At 39.1% G+C, this 25,772-nt stretch overlaps 1 protein-coding gene across 6 annotated transcripts; it reads left to right on the top strand.

The window, feature by feature from the left end:
* Nucleotides 1–3,887: 3,887 nt before the first annotated feature.
* DDX59 (DEAD-box helicase 59) lies at nucleotides 3,888–25,314 on the top strand. 6 transcript variants are annotated; one of them, XM_081824967.1, is made up of 9 exons: nucleotides 3,888–4,073; nucleotides 5,413–6,230; nucleotides 7,368–7,535; nucleotides 10,691–10,780; nucleotides 16,379–16,630; nucleotides 17,942–18,094; nucleotides 18,581–18,709; nucleotides 21,244–21,406; nucleotides 24,265–24,422. In XM_081824967.1, the coding sequence occupies exons 2-8, from the start codon at nucleotides 5,424–5,426 to the stop codon at nucleotides 21,361–21,363; spliced, it is 1,719 nt and encodes a 572-aa protein (XP_081681093.1). In that variant the 5' UTR covers nucleotides 3,888–4,073; nucleotides 5,413–5,423; the 3' UTR covers nucleotides 21,364–21,406; nucleotides 24,265–24,422. The 6 variants fall into 6 exon arrangements, with proteins under 6 accessions (XP_081681093.1, XP_081681092.1, XP_006740550.1 ...); XM_081824966.1 differs by lacking the exons at nucleotides 21,244–21,406; nucleotides 24,265–24,422 and adding an exon at nucleotides 24,952–25,314; XM_006740487.3 differs by lacking the exon at nucleotides 21,244–21,406 and having other exon boundaries at nucleotides 24,265–24,857.
* Nucleotides 25,315–25,772: the final 458 nt, after the last annotated feature.

Below are 25,772 nucleotides of genomic sequence, written 5' to 3'. Positions count from 1 at the left end.
AGCAGAGATGGCATTGCGGATCACTGGAGAAAGGATTCTAGTCAATAAATGGTATTTGGAACATTGGCTGCCCATTTGGAAAACAAAGAAATGGATTCCTATTTTATACCAAACAAAAATGAATTCTATACGGACTAATGATTTAAACGTGAAAGCCAAAACTTTTAAAGTTTCCCCCCAAATTCTAGGAAGTACCTTTCTGATTTTTTTTCTAAGCTTTTTTTTCTTTTTTTAAGAGCAGTTTGAAGTTCACAGCAAAATTGAGAGGACACTACAGAGATTTTCCATAAACCGACTTGCCCATTCATGCATAGCCTTTCCCGTTATCCACATCCCTCACCAGAGTGGTATGCTTGCTACTGCTGATGGATCTCCACTGGTACATCATTTTCACCCAAAGTCCATAGTTATTTAGGGTTCACTCCTGGTATTGTACATTCTATGGATTTGGACAAATGTATAATGACATTTATCCACCATTATAGTATCATACAGAATGCTTTCACTGCCTGGAAGCTCATCTGTGCTTCACATATTTATCCCTACCCCACCCCACCCCAATCTCCTACCCCTGGCAGGGCAAGGATTTTTTAAATGACAAAGTTGCAAACTACAGAAGAAAAGATTGACACATTCAACTATATTAAACTTAAGAACTTTTGTTCAGGGGCGCCTGCGTGGCTCAGTTGTTAAGTGTTTGCCTTTGGCTCAGGTCATGGTTCCAGGGTCCTGGGATCGAGCCCCACATCGGGCTCCCTGCTCGGTGGGAAGCCTGCTTCTCCCTCTCCCACTCCCCCTGCTTGTGTTTTCTCTCTCACTGTGTCTCTCTCTGTCAAATAAGTAAATAAAAATCTTTAATTAAAAAAAAAAAGAACTTTTGTTCATAAAAGGCTCCATAAAGAAAGTGAAAAGATCTTGGACTGGATCCTGGATTGGGAGGAAAATTGTTCTAAAGAACATTATTGGAACAACTGGCCAAATTTCAATATGGACTATGTATTAGATATTAGTATTATATCAATGTTAAACTACCTAAATTTGAAAATGGGTACCTAAAAGAATATATTTGTTTTCAGGGATACATGCTGCAAATTACTCTCAAATAGATAAGCAAAAAATGATGTAGATATTGTCTATTTTATACACAAACATAGCAAACTGTGAATTGATGTGAAGGGTACGTATACAGGAGTTCACTGTATTAGTCCTGAAGCTTTTCTGTCAGTTTGATTTTTTTTCCCCCAAAATAGAGTAAAAAAATTTTTTAATACTTGAAAAAACACATGCTATAAACAGGAAAAAAATATTTGCAACACGTACAATTGACAAAAGATTGGTATCGATAAGATATTTCTAAGAAAAACCCTTAGAAGAAGAAGAGAAACAGGAATGGACAATCAGCATATGAAAAAATGCTCAACCTGAGGGTACTGCGATTTATTCTTGGTAGACTAGCAAAAATTAAGAAGTCTGACAAGAACAAGGTTTGGAGAGAATGTGGAGTAACAGGAAAGGGCTGATGGGTGCTGCTGGCAGCATAGATTGGTACCACCATTTTGAAAACATTGCAGCATTATCTTTTATTTTTTTAAAGGTTTTTTAAAGATCTACTGATTTATTTGAGAGAAAGAGCACCCGTGAGCATGGCAGGGAGGGGCAGAGGGAGAGGGAGAGAGAATCTCAAGCTGACTCTGTGCTGAGCACTGAGCCTGACGTGGGGCTCGATCCCATGACCCCGAGATCACGACTTGAGCCGAAATCGAGAGTCAGACACTTAACTGACTGAGCCACCCAGGTACCCCCAGCATTCTCTTTTAAAGCTGAACACCCCATACTCTCTCACATGGTAGTGCTGCTCCTGAGTTCAAATGAGACCTGGGCACATCCACAGGAGGCGTGCACAGAATGCTCCTAACAGCCTTGTTAGTAATTGCCAGGGACAGATTTGGGTTTTGTGGGGCATGAGATTATGTAATTGCAGAAAAATCAGAACAAGTTACAAATGTGACAAAACCCAGGAGAGTACCATACTATGTTTTAAATTGTTTTACACACTTTTTTTTTTGCTGCATATTTTTTGATCCCCTCTTCATTTGACAACGATTTCTGCAATGTTTATATAGAGAGAATAAAAAGGCAAAGTCTTTCTTTTAGCATGGTTTATTCAGTTTTTTAAAATTATTAACCTTTGGGATGTAAAAAAAAAAAAGTCTGGACAGAATCACTGTAGTTCTGTAGGTTTGTGACCTACAAACTCAGGGATTCTGATGAATTTTACTTTGTATGATTCCCATCAATAAAGAAAAAATGTAAAGCACATTTATAATCATATAATCATGGATACATTCCTAATGGGAGAGAACTTCCATTTGACTAAGTATTGGCCAGACCTCGATCCTCTACTTACAATTTTACAGATCGAATACATTTTTACAGACCAGCTTCTAGCTCCCTACATTTCAGACTATGTTTCTCCCCCAACATGTGTATACTTCTGGCGTTGGATGCTGTAGGACACATTCAGATCCTGATATGATATTTGTCCCTACACCTTCCTACTGTGGGATGGAAAGCAATAGCCTAATACAACAGACTGCAAACCCATAAAATACATTCCACTGAACTCAAATAAATGTATCTGCAACTCAACCCACTTTGGCTCAATCCCCAAATTGCTGCTATCTATCACCACCCAACTTGAGAAGTGTTGAAGGAGGGGAAGCTGGAGTGTAAAGAAAGTGGTGCTAATCCACTGTGGTTTAAACATCCTTCTTTTGAAGATTTTACAAAAACATATGACCATGTAAACACATTGACAAGGCTCCTCTTTTAGGGCTATGGAAGGGACCCATGGGACTGAGGGGCTCTGAAGCTCAGATTTCATTGGCTTCATGGTAAATTTGCCTCTAATAAGTAAAAATACTGGAGACAACTCAAGTGTCCACAGGAAAATGGATAAATAACTACATAAAACAGCTTTACCGACACACAATATTATAGCAGTAAAAATAAATGTTCTACTGCTTGCTTACATTTAACTTGGATGAATCAAAGAAACAAATGCTGAATGATAAAAGCGGATCCCACAAGCCTAGATATATATTATTTTTATAATATAATGTAATTTTTTATTAGGATCCCATAGTTGGATACTATGATAAAACTACTAAAAATGGCAGAGAGAGAGAAAAATTCAGGACTGTGGTCGCTTGAGGGAAGTTCAATCTGACAGAAGGGATATACGCTTATATTAATAATGTGGTGGGGTCACAGACTTTCACACTATCAGTATGCTTTAAAATTTAACGTATTTGTTCAAAATATTATTTTGCATGCATCAAATATTAGACTGAAAAGATTTTTAAGTAGTTAAAACCGAAAATATTTTCGGCAATCCATAGGGACCAAGAGCCGTGACTTGGGTTATTTTGTTTTTGGTGTTGGGTGGGCTGTGGTAGTATGGAAATATTATCCAGTATATCAAATGCACCGCATTAAACTTACTCTGTTTAATTTCAGAGTTATTCTGCCAGCTAAAAGCAGATTGGGTTTTCAGGCCTCTGGGGCCTCTGCCCCTCCCTTTTACACTCAGACTTCCCACTTTCTAAGTGTACCAGGCTCCCGCGCCACCAGCTTCAGTCTTTCCGGTCGGTCAGACTGTTTTTTCCCAGTCCCGGCCCACTCGATGACGTAAATTCTTCCAAGAGGATCCCCAAACCTGCCCCGCCCTGCAGAACCTGGCCGGCTCCAGCCAGGCTCCGAAATTTACCAGCTGCCAGGAGCCGGGAAGAGGGCGTGGAAAGGCGCTGAACTTCCCAGGCCCCGCCCCTCCCCCGGTCTTCCCGCCCCCGCCAGCTCCCAGCCAAGCTCCGCCTCCCGCGGTAGCCCCGCCTTCCCCGTTGCGCTAAGGCGCGCTGCGGCCTTTTCCCAAAACCCGGAGAAGTGGATTCTGCGCTCCGCACGGCCCCTCCGAATCGTAGTGTGGCCGAGCGAGTCCAGGCTTGTCGGCAGGAAGCTCGGCCCAGCGCCTGGAGGGGGAAGCCGGCCCCGAACGGGAGAGGACGCGGCCTCAGGTCTGCGCCAGTGAGCGGGCCGCGCGCCCAGGCAGCTCGGGCCTCCTTCCCGTCGTGCTCCCTCTCCTTTGGGACGCGGGGCGCTAGGCCGCGGCGGTAGGATACCTCCCCCCACGCCCCGTAGGCAGTTCCCCCTCCCATCCTTGCAGTCGCCTCGTCCCGGGCCTCTCTCCGGAACCGGGTGCCCCGCCCGCCCCGTCTCCTAGCAGCCCCGTGACGTGCACGCGCCTCTGGGTGGGGGGCCGCGGGGCGGGGGTGAGGGGCATCGCCCGAGGGGAGAGTCCGGGAGCGCTCGACGGGAGGAGTCGGGGACCGCGGGGGACTCGGAGGCTGCGCCACCCGCCCGGCCGGAGCCGGTTCCGTTTCGCCATTTGAGGACCTTGAGTTCCAAGTTCTTCCTGCTGACATAGAGCCGTCCCTCCCCCAACCTCCTTGACGTTCCCGGAGACTTAGGATAGTAATTCTAGATCTTCATTTGCATTTTTTTGTTGGAATTTTTCTGGAAAAATTGAATCTCGTAATTTAGCTTAAGAATTTTTTTTTTTTAGAAAAATGTTTACTGGTATATTTAATAGCCCCCAAATTAGGTTAAAACCTTTCACAATCCACAGTCATTTTGCAAAAACATTTTTGGTGGGAATAGGCATAGCAATGGTAGAGAGCTTGCACTCTGGAACCCAGAGTATTAGAACCCAGTTCTAATACTTAGTAATGGTGTGAGCTTGGACAAGCCACTTAATCTCTAGCTGGCCAAGGTTCCTCATGTGAAAACTTAGAATACATTATACAGCGTAATATATATCTATATCTGTGCGGGGGTGGTACTACTTTACAAGCTTGTGAAGATAAGGTTCACGTGTGAAGCACTAAGCGCTGTGCTTGGAACAGAGAGAGCAATACATAAGTGTTACTTATTACATCAAAATAGCATTTTTCTCTATGCTTTCTGGTTTTGATTTTAAAGATCCCAATTGTGAAGTATCCCTCCTGTTTTCTTTTGTGAAAATGTAATAGAAGGATTTACTCCAGAATTTCTATAATATTCGGTATTTCAAAGTGCAAGTGGTCAGTAAACAGAAGCGGGCTGTATGCACAAGGCTTTATTAAGCAGTGTGCAAAGTTTCACCACTTCCATGTATAAGGAAAAGGACTTTTTTTTCACCACAGGAAATCTGTGAATGGGAGGAAAGCTTGCTGGAAGGAGTGTCATGATGCCTTCTTCGATTCCTTTCAGGCAAAGCCCAGGGACACTAGACTGACTCCAGGATAACCATATGGTACTTTATACGTGAACTTTATTGAGGGTAAAATAAATCTCATTATATAATTTCCTCAACAGAATACTGGAGGATGTTTGTCCCAAGATCTCTAAAAATCAAGAGGAATGCTAATGATGATGGCAAAAGTTGTGCAGCTAAGAAAATTAAACCAGATGCAGAAGACCTGCGGCCGGATGAAGGCAGAAGTGATGCAGCTGATGGGTTAGTTACAAAAGACTCTGAAACATCAGACAGGCACAGCGTGGAACCATGCCCTTTCCCCAGTACAGCTGGCCAGTTGGCTGAGGTTGGTTTGGTTGGACCTGAGCAGGATGCAAAGGATAGCGATCTTTCTGAAGAACCTGTTAAGTCATTTTCCAAAACACAGCGCTGGGCAGAACCTGGGGAACCTGTCTGTGTTGTTTGTGGTCGTTATGGAGAGTACATCTGTGATAAGACAGATGAAGATGTGTGTAGTTTGGAGTGTAAAGCAAAACATCTTCTGCAAGTAAAGGAAAAGGAAGAGAGATTAAAACTCAGCGATCCGCAGAAAGCAGATTCTGGGCCAGAGTCTCCACTTAATGCTTTTTATGTCTATAAAGAGCACCCCTTTATTTTGAACCTTCAGGAAAACCAGATTGAAAATCTTAAACGGCAGCTAGGAATTGTAGTTCAAGGGGTAGATGTCACCAGACCCATTATTGACTTTGAGCACTGTGGTTTCCCTGAGGCCTTGAATCACAACTTGAAGAAATCAGGCTATGAAGTTCCAACCCCCATCCAAATGCAGATGATTCCTGTGGGACTTCTGGGAAGAGACATTCTGGCCAGTGCGGATACTGGCTCAGGAAAAACAGCTGCTTTTCTTCTTCCTGTTATCACCCGAGCTTTATGTGAGGTAAGAGTTCACACGTGTTACTCTCAGAAGCAAGTCAGGTATATACCAAGTTTCATCCTTAACTATGTTAAAACTGCAAACTGAAACTATAACTTCAGTCATTAGTGCTCGTGGTGATTTTGCTTCTGACAGTAGTTTGTATGAAAAACATAATTTTAGGGAATTTTTCTTTTATCAGATTGAACCAAAGATCTTTTCATTGAAGGTCTTAAAAATCGCTTTCCTTACAAAGTATTTTCTTTCAACAAATTTTCTATTCAAGAAATAAACTTTTGCTTTGGGGAAAAAAAAAATCCAGCTGACTGGATGACCTGCAGTTTTTGGGTCAGTTTAGCCTCCTTGGATTTTGTGTTTTGAAAAAACTGATTTATACCAAAGTTGGAATGTTATTTTAGAGTTCAAAATACACACTTAAATGTGATCCATGATTCATCTTAAAATAATGCTACCTTACTTTGTTAGTTTATAGTGTGCAAAGCACCCCCACACATAACTAATTTCCCTGACATATTTGCCAAGTACTAGTGAGTTTGTGAGGTCTGAAGTAGGACAGGAAGGGAAATCAGTGCACAATGCAGGCAAAGAGAGGAGAGGTAAAGAAGTTTGGAGAACTAAAGAATCGTAAGAAGATAATGTGAGGAAAAAATAAAAGAAAACATCAGATGTTCAAAATATAAGTAGAACTCACTGGATGTCCAAAATAGAGCAATAGGTCAGGAAATAGGACATTTATAACAGTAAGTTCTTTGGACAAAGAAAGAAGCGAATCTACAGGAGAGCTGAGGGGGAATTATCAAGGGTGGAATACCAAGCTCTAACCAGATCTTCATGGTTTTCTCTTCAGAGGAGCGTGGCTAGAGATTGCAGCGTCCAGTTGACCTTCAGTTTTCCCACCCTGGTTATCATGGGTGCTTCTCCCTGGCCCCAGTTTTGACCGTTCACTCTGTATCTGTTACATAAGGAAGGGTTCAATTTACGGTGGTTTTGGGGGAGGAAATCTGCAGTGAGCAGAAGGCAGGAGGGTTCATATCCAGTTGAGCTGATGGGAACACTCCCAGAATCACTTTGAAGATTTAGTCCACATCAGCAGGAATTAATTGCTGGCATTTTTTAGACTTGTTTTTCACATCTTTGCAGAGCAAAACTCCATCTGCACTCATCCTTACACCAACAAGAGAGTTAGCCATTCAGATAGAGAGCCAAGCTAAAGAATTGATGAGTGGTCTGCCACGCATGAAAACTGTTCTTCTGGTAGGGGGCTTACCCTTACCCCCACAGCTTTATCGTTTGCGACAACATGTGAAGGTAAGCACCAATTTGATAAAATGCCTTTGAAAAGTAATATGGGAGCTTGGGTTTTTTGGTGGTGGTGTTTTGTTTTTGCCCTTGAAGAATTCATAAGTGTGATTTTAGGTTAGCCTTTATTTTTGTTTTTGTTTTTGTAGGTTGACCTTTAAATTCTTACCAAGTAACCCTTAATTTTTTTAAGGTTGTTTTATATCAGAAAGGAACACAATTTATTGAATGCCTGTCATATGCCAAATGCTGCTGGATGTTCTCACGTGCATTATCTCATTTAATCATCACATTTGCTCTTGAAGGTGGGTGGGCATATCCCATCTTTTATGGTTGAGAAGTTGAATCTCAGAAAGATGGCATTTATCTAAGGATCCATAGCTAATATACTTTAGAGTGTGATTCCTACAAATGAAGACATTATCCCACGTAACCACAATACAGTTCCAGAATCAGGAAATTAACACTGATACACTGGAATGCTTCAGGAATTAACATTACTGTCATTTACTCCTCAGAGCCCATTCATGTTTTACTAATCGTCCCGTCACCTTTTCTTTTTAACAGCACAAGAATGCAGTTCAGAATCACATTTTGCATTTAGTTGTCATGTCTCTTTCATCTCCTTCAGTTTAGAACAATTCAGCCTTTGCTTTTTTTCATGATCTTGACACTTTTAAGGATTATAAACTGCTTACTTTGAAGAAGGTCCCTCAATTGATTAGATTCAAGTTATGTATCTTTGAAAGGAATATCATGGAAGAGATGCTTTGTTCTTTTCATTGCATCCTTTTAGATGATACACAATTTGTCCTTTTATGGGTGATAATATCTGTAAAGTAACTCTAAAGTTTATTTTTTCCCTTTGTATTTAGTTAAGTATTTTGAGTACTTTCATACTGTAAATTTCTTGTGCTTTACCAAATTTTCAACTTATTCTTTATATATATCAATATGACTCATGGTTACCTATTATATTTAAAGGATTGTAATCCGTTATTACCATTATTTGTTTTGGCTCTCCACTTCCCCAATTTGAGCAGTGGACACACTGTGAAGTTAGTTTCTGTGGCCTTTTATTATATCCCCATCATTCTCTGAGCGCTTTGTTTTTTTCTATGTGAAGATGATGTTCATGCTTACATTGTTCTTTCCTTGGCTCTGCCCTGGAATCATGCCTTTCCCCAAGCTGCCCTGACTCTTTCTGGTAGAGGATAGTATTTAGAAACCAAGATCTGGGCTCTTGGTTGGGCTCACTGCTATTGCTCTCTGCTGTTAAATTATCATTGCTTCTAGCACTTCTCAGTGAATAAAGGAGAGAATATTCCATAAGTCTGTATTTCTGCATCTACAGTTATCATAGACCATGGGTTCATGTCGATACTTCCAACTCTAATTCAACACAGCAAGATTCATTTTGGCATTTTCTGTTTCCATATTTGTCACTCTGGCAGTGAGAAACCTGCTACCTGTTATCTTTTGTGTATTTATTTACTTGATCAGCCATCTTATATGTAACCATTCGCCCATCCTCATCTCTGTCCCCTGCCCCACAGTGATGCCTTCCTTCCTAAACTCCACCCTGCACACTCTTCACCCCCTTAGACCGCAACACCCTGTGCAGGGTCATCTTTCTCCGGAGGCCTCTCATCACCCTGCTGCCTCTCCCATTCCCCATGCCAGGCCATGTCCTTCACAGATACCCTCTGAGAAAAAAGAACTGAAAAATCTGTCTCTTCAACAAGGTGATCTTTCAAAAGCCAGGGCAAAATAGAGACTTTTTCAGATAAACAAAACCGAGAGAGTTTTATTACCAGTGGATTTATCTAACAGAACACTAAACTAAGATATTCTGCGTATAAAGAAGATGATTCTGGAAAAGAAGGTGTGGGATCAAAGAAAGAATGGCGAGCAAAGAAAATCCTAAGCATGTGGGTAAATGTAAACACACATTGACTAAACAAAAAATAATAATGAACAATCTGTGGGTTTAAAAAAAATGGAAGTAAAATATTGGCCGACTGTAGCATATAAGTGCAGGAAAGTTGTTATTGGTGTTAAATCGTTTGCCCTTGATTGTTCAAGAAAAAGGTAAATAGGTCAGTGTACTTTAGGTTTTATTAAGTTTATATACGTTTATTAAAATTCAAGGGAATTCCCGCACTAAAAGAACGGGGAAAAAAGTTTATAATTTCCAAACCAGCAGAGGGGGAAACATGGGATAGGAATAGAAGGGATGAACTCAGTTCAAAATAATTAAAACATTTAAATGTTTACGGTATTTCTGAAGAAACTAAGTGGAACTCTAGTTCTGTAGATACAGATCCTTACAACCCTGAAATTTCATCATTCTCCGTGATCTATCTCACCATTGTGTTGGTGTGTCCTTGAAAAGTGGAATACAATTGAATTTATTAGATCATTTGTAACTGTACTATATTTTACACCAGGCACTGTCTCATTTAATCCTCACAATAATTATTATCATTTCCATTTTACGAATGTGAGAACAGAGACTCATACCATTATTAAGTGCTAGAGCTAAGATCCCTACTGAAGTTTGACTAAACAGGCCCTACTTTTAACCACTGCTTTAACTAATGTATTATAAAAGCGTTAAGAGCCTTAAGCAACTTTAGAAATCATTGTGCCCAACCTTTTAATTTAAAAACAAAACAGCAGGCCCAAAGAGGTTAAGGGATTTGCACTTGTTTGCAGAGCCAAATAGCAGTCAGCCTGCCTGCAAGGCCCTCTGCCTCGTTTCAAGCCTCATCCAAGTCTTTCTACCCCCTCTTCACCCCGTGGAAGCCTCAGTGGCCTGCCAGCTTCAGAAGATTCTTGGATGTTTTCCCTCTGCCCTCTCCTCAGCGGCTCCCACTACTCTGTTAGGTTTTAGCTTATACGTTAGCTAGGACTGGATAGATGCCTCCATTCACTGCATACTATACTGACCTCATGGGCATTTATTTGTTTTATCTGTTCCTTCCTTTGTGTTATAAGATTCACAAGAGCAGAGACTATGTGTGACTTACTCATCATTGAATTCTGAGTACTTAACCCAGTGGCTAGCACATATTAGCCACTCAGTAAGTATAGATAGAAAGAAGGAAGGAAGAAAGGAAGGAGTATTATCTAATTTTTTTTTTTCTATTTCTGTTCTTCAGGTTATCATAGCAACTCCTGGGCGACTTCTGGATATAATAAAACAGAGCTCTGTAGAACTCCGTGGTATAAAAATTGTAGTAGTAGATGAAGTAAGTGGTGTTGTTTAGAATATTAGTCACATAATTTTATACAATTTATGAGAAGTGTATTACGGTTACATAATCTCACCGTGTGTTCAGGCATTCTCTCCCCCAAAGGAGAAAAATTTAGGAATTTTTTTTTTTTTTTTACTTGCAGTAGTCAGTCTTAAGCTGGGTCCTGTGTAGCACTGCAGCTGACCTATAGTCCACCCAAAATGAAACCACCTTAATAAATACAAGCAGTTGTCTTTTCCTAAGTGACAGAAAACACAAATCCAGCATCTATATTCTCAGTGATAAGTTTTTTAAACATTTGACACTGGCTATAATTTGTCTACAAAAATAAAGGTATCCATGGCAAATAACTATTAAGAGGGCGTTTGGAAGTAGCTAATGATGCTTAGTGGGATGACCTTTTGTATTTTTTTTCTCTGTGGACATAAGTGTCTGTGGTTGTGATTTTCAGTGTGACATAGAGCATATAGGCGTTTTTATAGTTTTGGTTTGCTTAGTAAGATGAAATAAATATATGATTATCTGATGATACCCCACCATGTGAACAGGCATGAGGACAGAAAGCCATGTGTCCGCCCAGACTGGGCATGGACCGGTTCTGCCTGCAGTGCGTCGCACGCTCACTCTCACACATGTCCCACCAGCAGTGATCAGAAATGTGGGGTCCAGGGGTTGACCAGTGATGGCAACGTGGCCCGCCTTCTGTGGGCCCCTGGAAGTAGTAGTAGGGTACCAGAGGATGTGGAAAGAACACGTAAGAGCTGCAAGACTAGGATTTAGCCTTTACTCCACCCACTATGGGACACTGGGCAAGTCATTTAATCTTCCAGAGTTGTGGCAAGGATGAAGTAATGATTGTGAACGTGTCTCATAGACTGAAAAGTCCTATATAAATGTAATGATATTCAGTCCTTTATTATTTTTTTTTCTGTTTTTTTCCTTACATATTTACTTTTTTGTGTGTGAGAGCATTTAAGTTCTACTCCCTTAGCAAATTTCAATTATACAATACAGTGGTATCAACTATGGTAACCGTGTTATGATTTCAGACCTTATGTATTTTATAACTGAAAGTTTTTACCCTTTAACCCCAGACCTCTTCCTATTTCACCCACTCTCCAGCCCCTGGCAATCATTTTTCTCCTAATTTCTATGAATTTGACTTTTATTTTCTTATTTTTAACTTTTTTAGATTCTACATATAAATGATACCACATAGTTTTTGTCTTTTTCTGTCTAGCTTACTTCACTGAATATAATGTCTTCCAGGTCCATCCATGTTACTAAAAGTGAAGGAATTTTCCATCTGAATAATATTTATACACCTCATTTTCTTTATCTGTTCATCTGCTGATGGACACTTGGGTTATTTCCATACCTTGCCTATTGTGAACTTTTATTCAGTCCTTTAAAAAATACTGCTAAATCAGCATTTTCCTGGCGTGCCTTTTGTTTCAACTGATTTATTGCATCTGATTATCATCAGACTTACTTCCACCCTGCAAGTATGGGTAGGCATCCTGTTGTTGATAAGCCCATGTGCTCTGAAGTTCTCGCCATGCTCTGAGCCTGAAAACTGACCCTCATATAGATTTTAAAGTTAAGTTCCATTCCTGCTTGCTTCTCTCCACATTTCCATTCTCGCCAATGAATGAGCTTTCACAGGGCACCTCAGTGCTGGGCTCAGAATACAAAAGGAGTATTCACTCAGCAAACCTGTGCTCTCTACAGCCTCCGTCCCAGCTCCTCCGCCTTTAAGGAGATGACCTGGTAAACAACATAATTGATCATGTACTGAAACGTTGGCACAGAAGTGCTCTTTAGGTACAGACTGACCAGCCCTGGGTCAGTTGGGACGGCATCACAAAGAAATTTTAAATATTATTCCGGCCCACAAAGTGCTGAAATCTTACTGGAGAAAAAGACACAAACACTTGAAGTAAAGGCAAGAACATTATCTATCCTGAAATACAAAAGTGGTGGAAGGTGTAATGCAGGCCAGGGAATGGCAAACTCTGTAAAGGATCAGATAGGAAATATTTTAGGCTTTGGGGGCCACATGGTCTCTGTTGCAACTGCTCAGTACAACCATAGATAGTAGGTAAATGATTGGGTGTGACTGCTTTTCCATGAAGCTCTAGTTACAAAAGCACATGAAGGTCTGTGTTTGTCCCAAGAGCCTTAGTTTGCTGACTCCTGATATAAACTGTTAGTGAACTAATGGGAATATGTATGATACGTTAATTGTTCAGGACAGTTAAGAAGGAGAAATGAGAGAATGTGTGAATTGGCACCGTAAAAAATGGCTTCTCTGATGTCATGGGATGTGATCTGGTCGTCCACAGATGGAAAAGGATTTAGAAACCTAGACCGTGTATCAGTGTTCCAGGTGAAGAAGCTAACAACATCAGCAGAGCCAGAAAGGCCAAGCACAAGCACAGAGAGACCAGCCAGCTTGAAGCATTCTTCCTGAGAAATAATAGGAAGTAAAGTTGGGTAGTTAGGGTGGGGTCAAATTATAGAGGACCTTGAAAGGGAGGCGGAGGATTTTGGATTTGATGTGGGAAACAATGAGGCTTTCTAAATTATTGAGTTTGGGTGTCACATGTGGAAAGTGGTGGTTTAGCAAGGTTATTCTGCTGCTCCATGCAAGAGACATTAAAGAAGAAAGAATCTGTGGGACAGAATGGCAAGCACCCCAGACAAGAAGTGAGCAGGGTCAGGGACAGGGTGGAGGCAGTGGGAGGCATGAGTACATCTGAGAATCACTGTAAATCATTCGTGAATCTTCTAATGACTGAATATGAGAAAAGATGAAGAAGAAGGTGGTTGAGGGGACTCCATAAATTCTGGTTATGCCTTTAATTTTAAGTAAAGGACAAGTGGGTATGGGTTGGGGCTTGACAATATGTGAGTTTGGTTTTAGAGATGTCAAATTTCTTGTGAATGGTGGGTGAAGGGGAAATACTGTGTGGATATGAGAAGTGGGCATTAGCGTCCATGAGCCACACTGGTTTCTCGAAGGGACAAAGGCTGGGGCTAAGTGTCTGTTTGTGGAGTTTGAAGATGAGTCTACTGTAAATAGAGAAGTAATGTGAGAGACCAGGAAGGAACTGAGAACAAGTACTATCCCTGAAAAGAGAGGCCACTGTTTCAAGAGGAGGGTGAAGATACAGGAATGGTCAGGCATGGAGACTAAGATAATTCCTTTAAAATTAGAAAACTCTGCATGGAGACTAAGATAATTCCTTTAAAATTAGAAAACTCTGCTCTGTCACTCTTCTGTGTCTTCCATGTATCTGTCCTTTAGCCTAGAATTCTCTCCCATCCCATCTACCTCCTCTTCCTTCTTTATGTGTCCATGTCTCTGAAACCTTCCATCAGTCCTCCAGATAGACTTCAGGCCTTCTTTTCTCTCTGCTCTTTGACCTGTATGTAGACTGTATCATTTCTCTTCTCTTATATTCTTTGATATATCCCCACAATCAAGCACAGTGTTGGCCCAAGTTTCCCCTAATGGTAAGAATCACCCAGTGTGCTCAGTGAATGTAATGGAAGACCAGACTTCTTACTTGGGTATCCTGATTCAATAGGCCTGAGTTGGCGTCCAGGAATATTTAAAAACTCGTTCTGGGTGATTTCTTGTCTTTAGGGGGATTTGGGACACACCGACTAGCGAGCTGCCTGATAGTGCTTTTTCAGTGCTTAGATTTCATGAATGCTTGTTTATTCATCAAATGCATTTTTAGGGCTTTTTACATGCTAGACACTGTCCTTGGTTTTGAGGATACAATGGAAAGTGAGATAAGCCATGACAAATGTCGGTACACAGGTCGTATGACAGAGACAACTGGGGAATTGGGTATCAGAGGAGGGCTCTCTGAGTGACATTTCTGCTGAGACCTGAACGAGAAGGAGCCAGCCACGCAAAGACCCATCTGGAGGAAAGACTGCTTCAGATAGAACAGCCAGTGTGCAGGAGCTAATGTGGGAGCGAACATTGGGATAGTTGGGGACAGAAAGAAGCCTGGTGTGCAGGGTCGTGGGGCGTGACATGGAGGAGTGGTAGGTGATGACGTCAGAGAAGTGGATGAGGATGAAAACTGTAGGACTTCAGGCTATGGTTAGCAGTTGGGTTTTAGTCTATGTGTGATGGGAAATTACTGGAGGGTTTAAGCGGAGGAGTAACAGAGACGTTTTATGTTCTAGAACATTCTGGATGCTTGGGATGGATGGCTTCAGGTGTGGGGGTGACAGGATGAGGAGGAGTCTCACAACTATGAGCTGGAGAGAAGTAGCTGGATTTGGGGCGTGTTAGCGTAAACAGATTAGATGCAGGGAAGCTTGGATGAGAAGAGATACTGGGCGAATTTATTTCTTATGGCCACTCTGTTTTCTGAACCAGGGAGAAGGAAGGCCATCTCCTGGGATGAGGGGGGCTTAGTGGGATTACTGAGGAGAAGCAGGGGCTGTTTGCAAGACATACTACTGTGTGCATGTTCACATGCTCTGTGTCTCATGGTAAATTGAAACATTGAGACTTACCATGCTGTGAGTGTGGTCCCAAATATCTTATGTATTTTATCTCATTAATCCTCATAACAGCCCTATAGGGTAATTATTATTATCATCATTCTCATTTGTAAAAGGAAAAACTGAGGCGTATAGCCATTCATTAGCATGCTTAACTTAAGGTCTAAGGTAGAGCCAGGATCAAATCTAGACCATCATGATTATTTTAGATTTTTGAAATGTCATAGAATGAATAATATTAAAACTAGTATTCAAACTTCCACGTTAGCAGACACTTAAAAAATACAATGCTTTAGTCTAAATACTCTTATTTTTCAAAATTATAGATACCTGGATTGTATTTAAAAATCAAGATAGCCTATATCTTTCATTATTTTAAAGCAGCACTAACTTAAAATTTTTTCTTCTGTTTGCTTAGTAATACATAAATTGTTTTTGAAAACTAGCAATGCAGAAGTATATACGGAAGTGAAAGCCCTCAACATTAAATTTTTAAAATTTATATAATATTTTGTTATAAATATATGTCCATGGTAGAAAAAAAAGCCCCAAACTTTGCAAACTTTGGGTTTGAAAAATTAAATTGCATTCCCTTCCACAGCCTGCAAGCCTTTTCCCCAGAGTTATCACTATACAAATGGTATCACGTATACATAGTGTTCTGTACTTTGCGTTTTTCTTCCTAATAGTGACTCATTATCACTTAATAAAGGACTTTCCGCTCATAATTAATGATAACATAAGGTTGTATTATGTGGATGGATCTACCATATTTTATTTACCAAATCCCCGATTGATGGATATTTAGGGTTTATATATTTGTTGCCACTATTAATAATGCCGTAAGAATCTTTGTATATCACTAAAAACATAAAATTATACAATATTTAATTTTATATAAATATATATTTTCCCAATTCTTTATCTTTTCACATTGTGGTATATTCTTCTGTTTAAAAGTTTTTAATTTTTTATGTTCTTAATCATATCCGTTTTTTCCTTGGGTGGCTTAGGGTTTTAATGTCAAATAGGACTAACTTTAAAATGATTTTATTTTAGGCCGATACCATGTTAAAGATGGGCTTTCAACAGCAAGTGCTTGACATTTTGGAAAACGTTCCTAATGATTGTCAGACCGTTTTGGTTTCAGCTACAATTCCAACTAGCATAGAACAACTAGCAAGCCAGCTTCTGCATAATCCTGTGAGAATTATCACTGGGGAAAAGAACCTGCCCTGTTCCAGTGTGCGCCAGATTATTTTGTGGGTGGAAGAACCAGCCAAAAAGAAAAAATTATTTGAAATCTTAAATGTGAGTAGTAAAGCAGTCAACCCTGTTTTGTAGATTGTGTTTGCATCTTTCACAGTTCTTAAGATAATAATTTTTATATGCAGCTTTTAGAGAATTTAGTATAGATATTTAATAATAAATTGCATTACTTTGGAATTCTGTGGGGATTAAATAAATGCTGTATGGATGCAGGGTTGCTTTTTATTTTCTGTATTATAGAAAGACATTTAAATACCAAGATTATTCCTAAATAATATTTTTTTGTTTCAAAAAATTTTAGTAGTTTTATGTATCAGATAAAGACAAGTTCTTTCTTGGCCATTCTGTCCTTGAGAAATAGAATTTTTTAGCAGTAACTTTTTTTTTTTTTAAGATTTTATTTATTTGTCAGAAAGAGAGAGAGCACAAGCAGGGGGAACAGTAGGCAGAGGGAGAAACAGGCTCCTTACTGAGCAGGGAGCCCAATGTGGGACTCGATCCCAGGACCCTGGGATCATGACCTGAGCCGAAGGCAGCCGCTTAACCAACTGAGCCACCCAGGCGTCCCAGCAGTAACTTGTTTAAACAGAAATGTATTAAGTGGGTGATAATGTGTAAGCGCAGTTACTTAAAAATAAAGTATAAAGGGGGTGCCTGGGTGGCTCAGTCAGTTAAGCATTTGACTCAATTTCGGATCAGGTCATGATCTCAGGGTTTTGAGATCGAGCCCCATGTTGGGCTCCTCGCTCAGCATGGAGCCTGCTTAAAGATTCTCTCTCCCTCTCTCCCTCCCCCAGCTTGTGTGCATGCACACACTCTCTCTCAAAAAAATTAATTAAAAAATATTCAGTTAAATATGGTTTGTATTTACTTATGAACAGTATTTAAAATTTTAAGTTGCATTCAAAATTTTAAAATTATTTTTACGATATTAATGAAATGATGGAGAAATGTGCAGGGCAGTAGAGTTTTGCACTTCTGTTTGTGCATATTTGAAAGAAAACATTCATTTTAACACTCATTTTTCCTCTATAAACCTATGGATAACTAGCTTATACTAATGTTTTCAGAAAAACTTCTCATTGTAATTCATGTTCTATGAATTATTTTATTTATTTACTTATTTTTTAAAGATTTTATTTATTTGACAGAGAGAGACACAGCGAGAGAGTGAACACAAGCAGGGGGAGTGGGAGAGGGAGAAGCAGGCCTCCCGTGGAGCAGGGAGCCCGATGCGGGGCTCGATCCCAGGACTCCGGGATCATGACCTGAGCCAGAGGCAGACACTTAACAACTGAGCCACCCAGGCGCCCCTCTATGAATAATTTTAAATACATGTTTTTCATTTTTCAGGATAAGAAACTCTTCAAGCCTCCAGTGTTAGTATTTGTGGACTGCAAGTTGGGAGCAGATCTCTTGAGCGAGGCAGTGCAGAAAATCACAGGTCTAAAAAGCGTATCTATACATTCGGAGAAATCACAAACAGAAAGGAAAAACATACTGAAGGTTTGACACTCAGCATTGTCTTTTCAAGGGACCCCATGTTACCAGCTGGTTTTTAAAGCAGACTTTTTTTAATGACTGCAAGAACTTCAGGCAAACAGTGACTGTGAGCTAATTGTTCTCTTGCTCAGGCTTCTGTGTTTTGGGAGCAATAAGCCTGTTCCCTACAGGATTAATCTACTAAATAGATTACTAATTCAGAATCTACCATTTCTGAAATCAGGTCAGTTTAGACTGGGGCAGAGCAGTAATTCACCCTTGGAAAAGTTTGCCAGAGTACATTAATAGGAAAAAATTGATGCAGGGGTTGGGGAGGGGCCGGGAAGAGCTTAAACTACACACGTTTCTCAGGTATACTAAGACCTTTACTTATTGAAAAGATACAGCAATGATATTGAAGAATGTTTTGAAAAAAGAAAAGATACCTGAATTGTATAAAACCACGTAAGATAAATTCTGAATAATGAATTGTGTTGCTTTGTGGGGAAGGGATTACTTGAAGGAGACTATGAAGTTGTAGTGAGCACAGGAGTCCTGGGACGAGGCCTAGACTTGATCACTGTCAAGCTCGTTGTCAATTTCGATATGCCGTCAAGTATGGATGAGTATGTGCATCAGGTAAAGAGATTTTATATGCTTCCATTGTGAGTTTTCTTGGGCGAGGCATTGTCAGTAGAATGGTAACTAAAAAGAAAAAGCGTTTTATCACAGACATAAAAAACTCCTATCGTTTTGTTTTTAAAGCATGTATGTATAGGGGCGCCTGTCTGGCTCAGTTGGTGGAACATGTGATTCTTGATCTCAGGGTTATGAGTTCAAACCCCTTGTTGGGAGTAGAGATTACTTAAAAATAAAATCTTTAAAAATATGTGTATATGGATGTAAACTAGATTTTGTTTGAAAGAACTGTATGTATGCCTAAAATGGGTTAAAAAATTATTAGAAAGAATAACCTAAAATGTTACTTTAAAAAAAATTGTAAGTAGTTAGTTTTTGGTTTATTTTTACTTCCTTTATATTTCTTATTCAGTAAGCATATTAAATGGCTTTTATAATCAGGGGAAAGAAAGGCTTGGTTTTAAGTTAATATATCTGGCCAAAATAAAACTGATCCATTAAAGTATTTGGGTTTTTTTAGGAATCTTGTCTTCATCTCTTCTTCATATCCTTATTTGTTCTAGACTTTCACCTATTAAAGTTTTCTTTCTTTATTTTGCTGCCAGAGATAACAGCAGCTCTTCTTTCGAGCAGAAATAGAGCTTTCTCTTAGCGTCGCCTTATCTCCCTGACTGCTACCTGTCTTCCTTCTCTGGCATCACTTACAGACTCTTCAAGTAAAGTCTTTCTGTCATGTTCTTAGAATTACCTCTGAAGGCCACATTTACTTGGATCACCCACTGAAATGCTTGAATGCATTGTTGCTTGTATTTTTACTTAGTAATATAGCAGGGCCTCTCTCTCAGTGCCACCCCATTTACCTGTGCATCAGGGAATTGACTGTCATACAAGAGTGGGTTGCTCAAATCACTCAAATCAGAAGTTTATTTTCTTTCAGACTTTTAATTTAATGATTTTGGATAGTCATCTTTCCAAAATATTAAGATACTTAAGAAGCTTCTTTGCTTCTTAAATAGAGTAGTCTGATTATAATTATTTAACATTTTCTTGCTATCGCAATGTCAACCCTGTGGCTCTCAGTTATTCACAATGTACCCTGAGCAGTGGCCTCAGGGGGTGTTGAAGGGGGTGTTGAATTCTACTCAGAATGGCCCCATATCCTTCTGCTTTTCTAGTTCTGTATCAGGGTATTGTTTGTTTGCTTGCTTCAGTAATTGAAGTATGAATATACACAATAAGAAATAATGGAAATAACAAAAGATATAAAATGAACAATAAGTATTTGTTTTATGTTATTTTTTGTTTTTTGGGGTTTTTTTTTTAAGGTTTATGTATCCTAGAGAGAGAGAATGCGTGCACATGTGCGTGCAGGGGGAGGGGCAGAGGGAGAGCGAGAATCTACAGCAGATACCCTGCTGAGCATGGAAACCAACTTGGGGCTCGATCTCATAACCCTGAGATCATGACCCGAGCCGAAATCGAGTCAGATGCCCAACTGACTGAGCCACCCAGGCACCCCAAAATGAAAAATAGGTCTTTGTAAGATAGCCCTCCTACCTTTGAGTGGTTATGACAGTTAACGGCGCAGAAAATATAAATGCCTATTTATGCACAAATACACATGTACATGCGTACCCTGTTTTACTTACTACATAAATGGGACCATATTACACCAACTATCTATGCCTTCCTTTCTTTATTAAATATATATTAGGCATCTTTCCTTATTAGCATACATAATGGGTACCATTTTAAAAATATTAATGTATATGAAATGCTTCCCATATGGCCAGGCACTGTTCTAAACTCTTTAAATGTTTTTACTTGTTTAATTGGGCTTGATCTGTTTTCATTGCTGCATGGTAATCTGTTGTATGGATTATCATGATTTATTTAATAAATCCTTTATAATTTGATGGAAATCAAATGTTTCTAATATTTGTTATTAAATAATGCTGCATGGGGCACCTGGGTGGCTCAGTCAGTTAAACATCTGGCTCTTGGTCTCAGCTCAGGTCATGAGTTCAAGCTCCATATTGGGCTCCACACTGGGCATGGAGCCTATTTAGAAAAAAAAAAAAAAATAATGCTGCACTGAACATCTACCTATATAGTTATGCCTCTCATGCAGTATATTTGTAAGATAAATGTGTAGGAGACCTGATAGGTCAAAGGATATGTGTATTTTATTTTATTCTATTTTATTTATATATATTTTTTTAGGATACATGTATTTTATGTTTTTTAAGATTTATTTATTTATTTATTTTAGATTTTATTTATTTGAGAAAGAGAGAGCACAAGTTGGGGGAGGAGCAGAGGGAGAGGGACAAGCAGAGCAGACTCCCCACTGAGCGCAGAGCCCTACTGGGGGCTCACTCACTCTCACAACCCATGAATCATGATCTGAGCCAAAACCAAGAGTCAGATGCTCAACTGACTGAGCCACCCAGGCACCGCTAGGATATGTGTATTTTAAATTATAGTAGGTATTCCTATGTGTCTGCTTTTAAAGATTTATTTATTTATTTTAGAGAGAGAGTGCATGCATGAGTGGGGGAAGAGGCACAAGGAGAGGGAGGGAAGCAGACTCCCCACCAGGCATGGAGCTCAATGATGCAGGACTCAATCTCAACCCTGAGATTATGACCTGAGCCGAAATCAAGAGTCAGACTCTTAACCGACTGAGCCACCCAGGTCCCCTATGTGTCTGCTTTTAGTTTAGGGGCAGGGAGCTTCTGGGGAAATAATTTTGAATTTGTTAAGTCTTTTAGAGTTTGTAGACTATTGCAGTTATTTTTTTAAAAAGCTTATGTCTCAATATGAAATATTTCAATAAATTTTGTCTCAATTGATATAATTAACCACTCGAAAGTGTACAGTTCAGTGGTTTTTAGTATATTCATATAGTTGTGTTACCATTACTACACTCAATTTTAGAACATTTTTATTATCTCAAAAGAAAACCCCATACCCATGCCATCAGCGATCACTCCCCATTCTTCATCTCTCAAACGTGTGTGTGTGTGTGTGTGTGTGTGCTGTCCCTTAAGCAACACATAAAGCAAGATTTATCTCTTCTAGAAATTTCATATAAATGGAATCATATGGTATGTAGCCTTCTCTGGCTTTTTTCACTGATCACAATGTTTTCAAGTTTCACTCATATGGTAGCATATATCAGTACATTTTGTATTGCTACATAATATTGCATTGTAAGGATATACCACCTTTCTTTGTTCCTTAGTTATTAGAGACTTAGCATGTTTCTACTTTTTGTTTACTGTGAATAATGCTGCTGTGAGCATTCATGTACAAGTTTTTATGTGGACATAGGTCTTTTTTTCTTTTTAATTCCAGTATAGTTAACATACAGTGTTATATTAGTTTCAGGTGTGCAATATAGTGATTCAGCAATTCAATACATTACTCAGTGCTCATCATGACAAATGTACTCTTAATTCCCTTCACTTATTTTACCTATCTCCCCCCGCCCCATAACTGTCAGTTTGTTCTCTATAGTTAAAAGTCTCTTTTTTGGTTTATCTCTGTTTTAATTTGTTCATTTGTTTTGTTTCTTTAATTCCACATATGAGTGGAATCATATGGTGTTTGTCTTTCTCTGACTGACTTATTTCAGTTAGCATTATACTGTCTGGATTCATCCAGTTATTACAAATGGCAAGATTCCATTCTTTTTTATGGCTGAGTAATACTCCATTATATATATATGTATATATATGTGTGTATACACACACACACACCATGTCTTCTTTATCCATTCATCTATGGATGGACACTTCCATAGAAGTGGCATGGCTGCTTCCATAATTTGGCTTTTGTAAATAATGCTGCAATAAACATAGGAGTGCATATATCTTTTCAAATTAGTGTTTTCCTATTCTTTTGAGTAAATACCCAGTAGTGGAATTACTAGATCATATGGTAATTCTGTTTTTAATTTTTTGAGGAAACTCCATGCTGTTTTCCACAGAGGCTATACCAGTTTGCATTCCAACTAACAGAGCACAAGGGTTCCTTTGTCTGCACATCTTTGCCAACATTTGTTCGTTTTCATTTCTGTTGGGCATACACCTAGGAATGGAATTGCTGGGTCATACCGTAATTCTGTGCGTAACATTTTGAAGAACTGATAGACTCTTTTCCAATGTGGCTTCACGATTTTACATTCTCAGCAGTGATACACAAGGGCTCCAATTTCTCCAAATCTTTATCAACACTTATTTATCTTTTTAATTATAGCCATGCTAATGGGTGTGAAGTGTGATATCTCCTTGTGTTTTTTTTAAGATTTTATTTTTATTTATTTTAGAGCGAAAGCACACAGTGGGGAGGTAGAGGGGGAGGGAGAGGGACAAGCTGACTCCGAGCTGGGTGCTGAGCCCGACGTAGGGCTCTATCTCACAACCCTAAGATCATGACCTAAGCTGAAATCAAGAGTCTGACACTTAACCGACCAAGCCACCCAGGCCCCCCTCTCTTTGTGTTTTGATTTGCATTTCCCTAATTACTAATGAACATCATTTCATGTACGTACTGGCCATTTGTTTATCTTCTTTGGAGAAATGTCTGTTTAAATTATTTGCCCATTTTTCAGTTGGGTTGTCCTTTTATATTGAGTTGTAAACGTTATTTATATATTCTTAGAAAACCTTTACCAGATACATGATTTGCAAATATTTTCTTCCAGTATGTGAGTGCAGCTGTATTTTATATTAATTTTTAGTCTTACTGGAAAAATTCAGTAACATAATTAAATAAAACAACATTCTTTCCCTTACTTGTTCCCAGTCTCATTCCCTAGAGGGCCATGTTTTGTTTTGGTTTTTTGCACCATTAAAGATGTCCTGTATGTTGGCAGCAACTATTCATTTAAATACTCTGAATATAGACTTTAAGTTCTACATTTCAACTAAGGAGCAGAAATTGCCCATGACTGTGTATTTACCCTTTTCTGAAGAGTTCCTCCGTATATTTGGAAACAAGTAAATTTTGTTTCTTATCATGTGTTTCCATCACCAATTTGTGTCCATTTAATTTTATCAAAATGAGAAATAACTATGCAAAAATGAATTTGCTTAAATCTCACATTTCAAAGGCACTGGAGTAATCTAAAGCAGATAGTCCTCTTGCTCTAAAAGCAGTAGCTTTTGAAAAATTTTTACCTTAACCTTCCCACAGTAAGAAACATCTTCATGTCCTTACCACCCTACACACACACACACGCACGTGTACACACACATGATACGTAACTGAAACACAAGTTTCACAAACAGTACTTATTTGTATTATATGTGGTCACTTTGATGGTCACTTTGATATTTTCTGTTTGAGCTATTTCATTAAAAATATGCTGGTTGCAGTCTACTAAATTGATTTCACAAACTACGTTGAGATGTACAATTCAAAAACATGCTATGTGAATGAAGGTTAATCTTAGTAAAGCCTCTTTAAATACTAATCTTCATTTTCTTTCAAGAGACATTAAGGTTTTGTATGAACATTTTGAAAATGTCCTTTGCATTTCATTTCAGGTTGGAAGAGTGGGGAGATTAGGCCAACATGGAACAGCAATTACTTTCATCAATAACAATTCAAAAAGACTCTTCTGGGATATTGCAAAAAGAGTGAAACCCACAGGATCCATTCTTCCCCCACAGTTATTAAATTCCCCCTACCTTCATGACCAGAAGAGAAAGGAACAACAGAAAGATAAACAGACACAGAATGACCTGGTTACAGGAGCTAATCTTATGGACATCATTAGAAAACATGATAAAAGTAATTCTCAAAAATGACTTGTGAGGGGCGCCTGGGTAGCTCAGTAGGTTAAGCGGCTGCCTTTGGCTCAGGTCATGATCCCAGGGTCCTGGGATTGAGCCCCACATCAGGCTCGCTGCTCAGCGGGGAGTCTGCTTCTCCCTCTCCCTCTGCTGCTCCCCCTACTTGTGCTCTCTCTCAAATAAATAAATAAAATCTTAAAAAAAAAATGACTTGTGATACCACTGAACAATTTTTTATTGTGTATTATGAGTGAAATTTCTGTGTAACTATGGTTTGAGTAAATGGGACATGTACATGAAACAAAAAAATTTAACAATTAAAATTTTTTTAATTGAATCTCAAATTTATACTGCAGTATTGTATTTATTTCCCTTTTAATTCTCATAAAAAAGTATCAGAAAATGAATTGCTAAATAAAAAAAATTTTTTCTGTCTAGGCAAAGCCTCAATTTTTCCTCAATAAATATTCTTGGAGCTGTTGTCAGAACCAGGAACCTGCACAGCAAGGAGTTGGACTCAGAATGGTGATGCTTTTGTTCAGTGTCCCCAGCGTGCCGCAAGCCCACCAGCGCTTGGATTATTGTTGAATAAATGAATGTTAGGAAGAAAGTAAATGATGGAAACTGGAAGAAATGGTCCGTGCTTCTTTTAAAAGATAAATATGAAATACCTGTTTTATTCTTAGTTTTCCCTTTTGCTTGGTAAATACAAGTTTATGTTATATTTAATGTGGACTTATCAAAATAATGTCAAATCGTGTTAATGTTGCTACTTAGTATGTTAATTTCAGTTTGCTAATTCAATTGATAATATTAAATACTAGAAGAAAAGATAGGTGTTTTGCTTTGATGCATCAATATTTTCGTTTCTTTAAAAACTGTTGGTATCAGTTTACTTGCAGGATTCAGATAGTATGTCACATAAACGTTGACACTGAAGCTTTATATCCTAAACATCCTCCCCAAAGGGGTATGGCAGAGATTTATACTACTAACTTGAGTCTCTGTGTAGGTAGTTTCTTAAGGTCTCCACCCAAAGGAAAGCACAAGGTCAGAAGTTTCCTCAAAGAATATGAAACCTCAAGACTCTGGCTCTCTCCACCCTGTTTCTGTGTTTGCTAACTCTAAAGTGTAAGTATGTTCGATTGCAAGGATGAGGCAGCTATTAAGGTCCCAGAGTGTTGTAGCAGAGGTGCATTGAGAAGCTGAAATCAAAGCATTGGCACAAAGCTCAACATATAAAAGAGGCCTTTAAAAAA

This window comes from Leptonychotes weddellii, chromosome 6, assembly GCF_054177405.1.
Source record: "Leptonychotes weddellii isolate Sample4059 chromosome 6, ASM5417740v2, whole genome shotgun sequence".
Lineage (NCBI taxonomy): Eukaryota > Metazoa > Chordata > Mammalia > Carnivora > Phocidae > Leptonychotes > Leptonychotes weddellii.
Note: the sequence above shows the minus strand (reverse complement) of the source record. Positions and strands in the feature narration are given on the sequence as shown.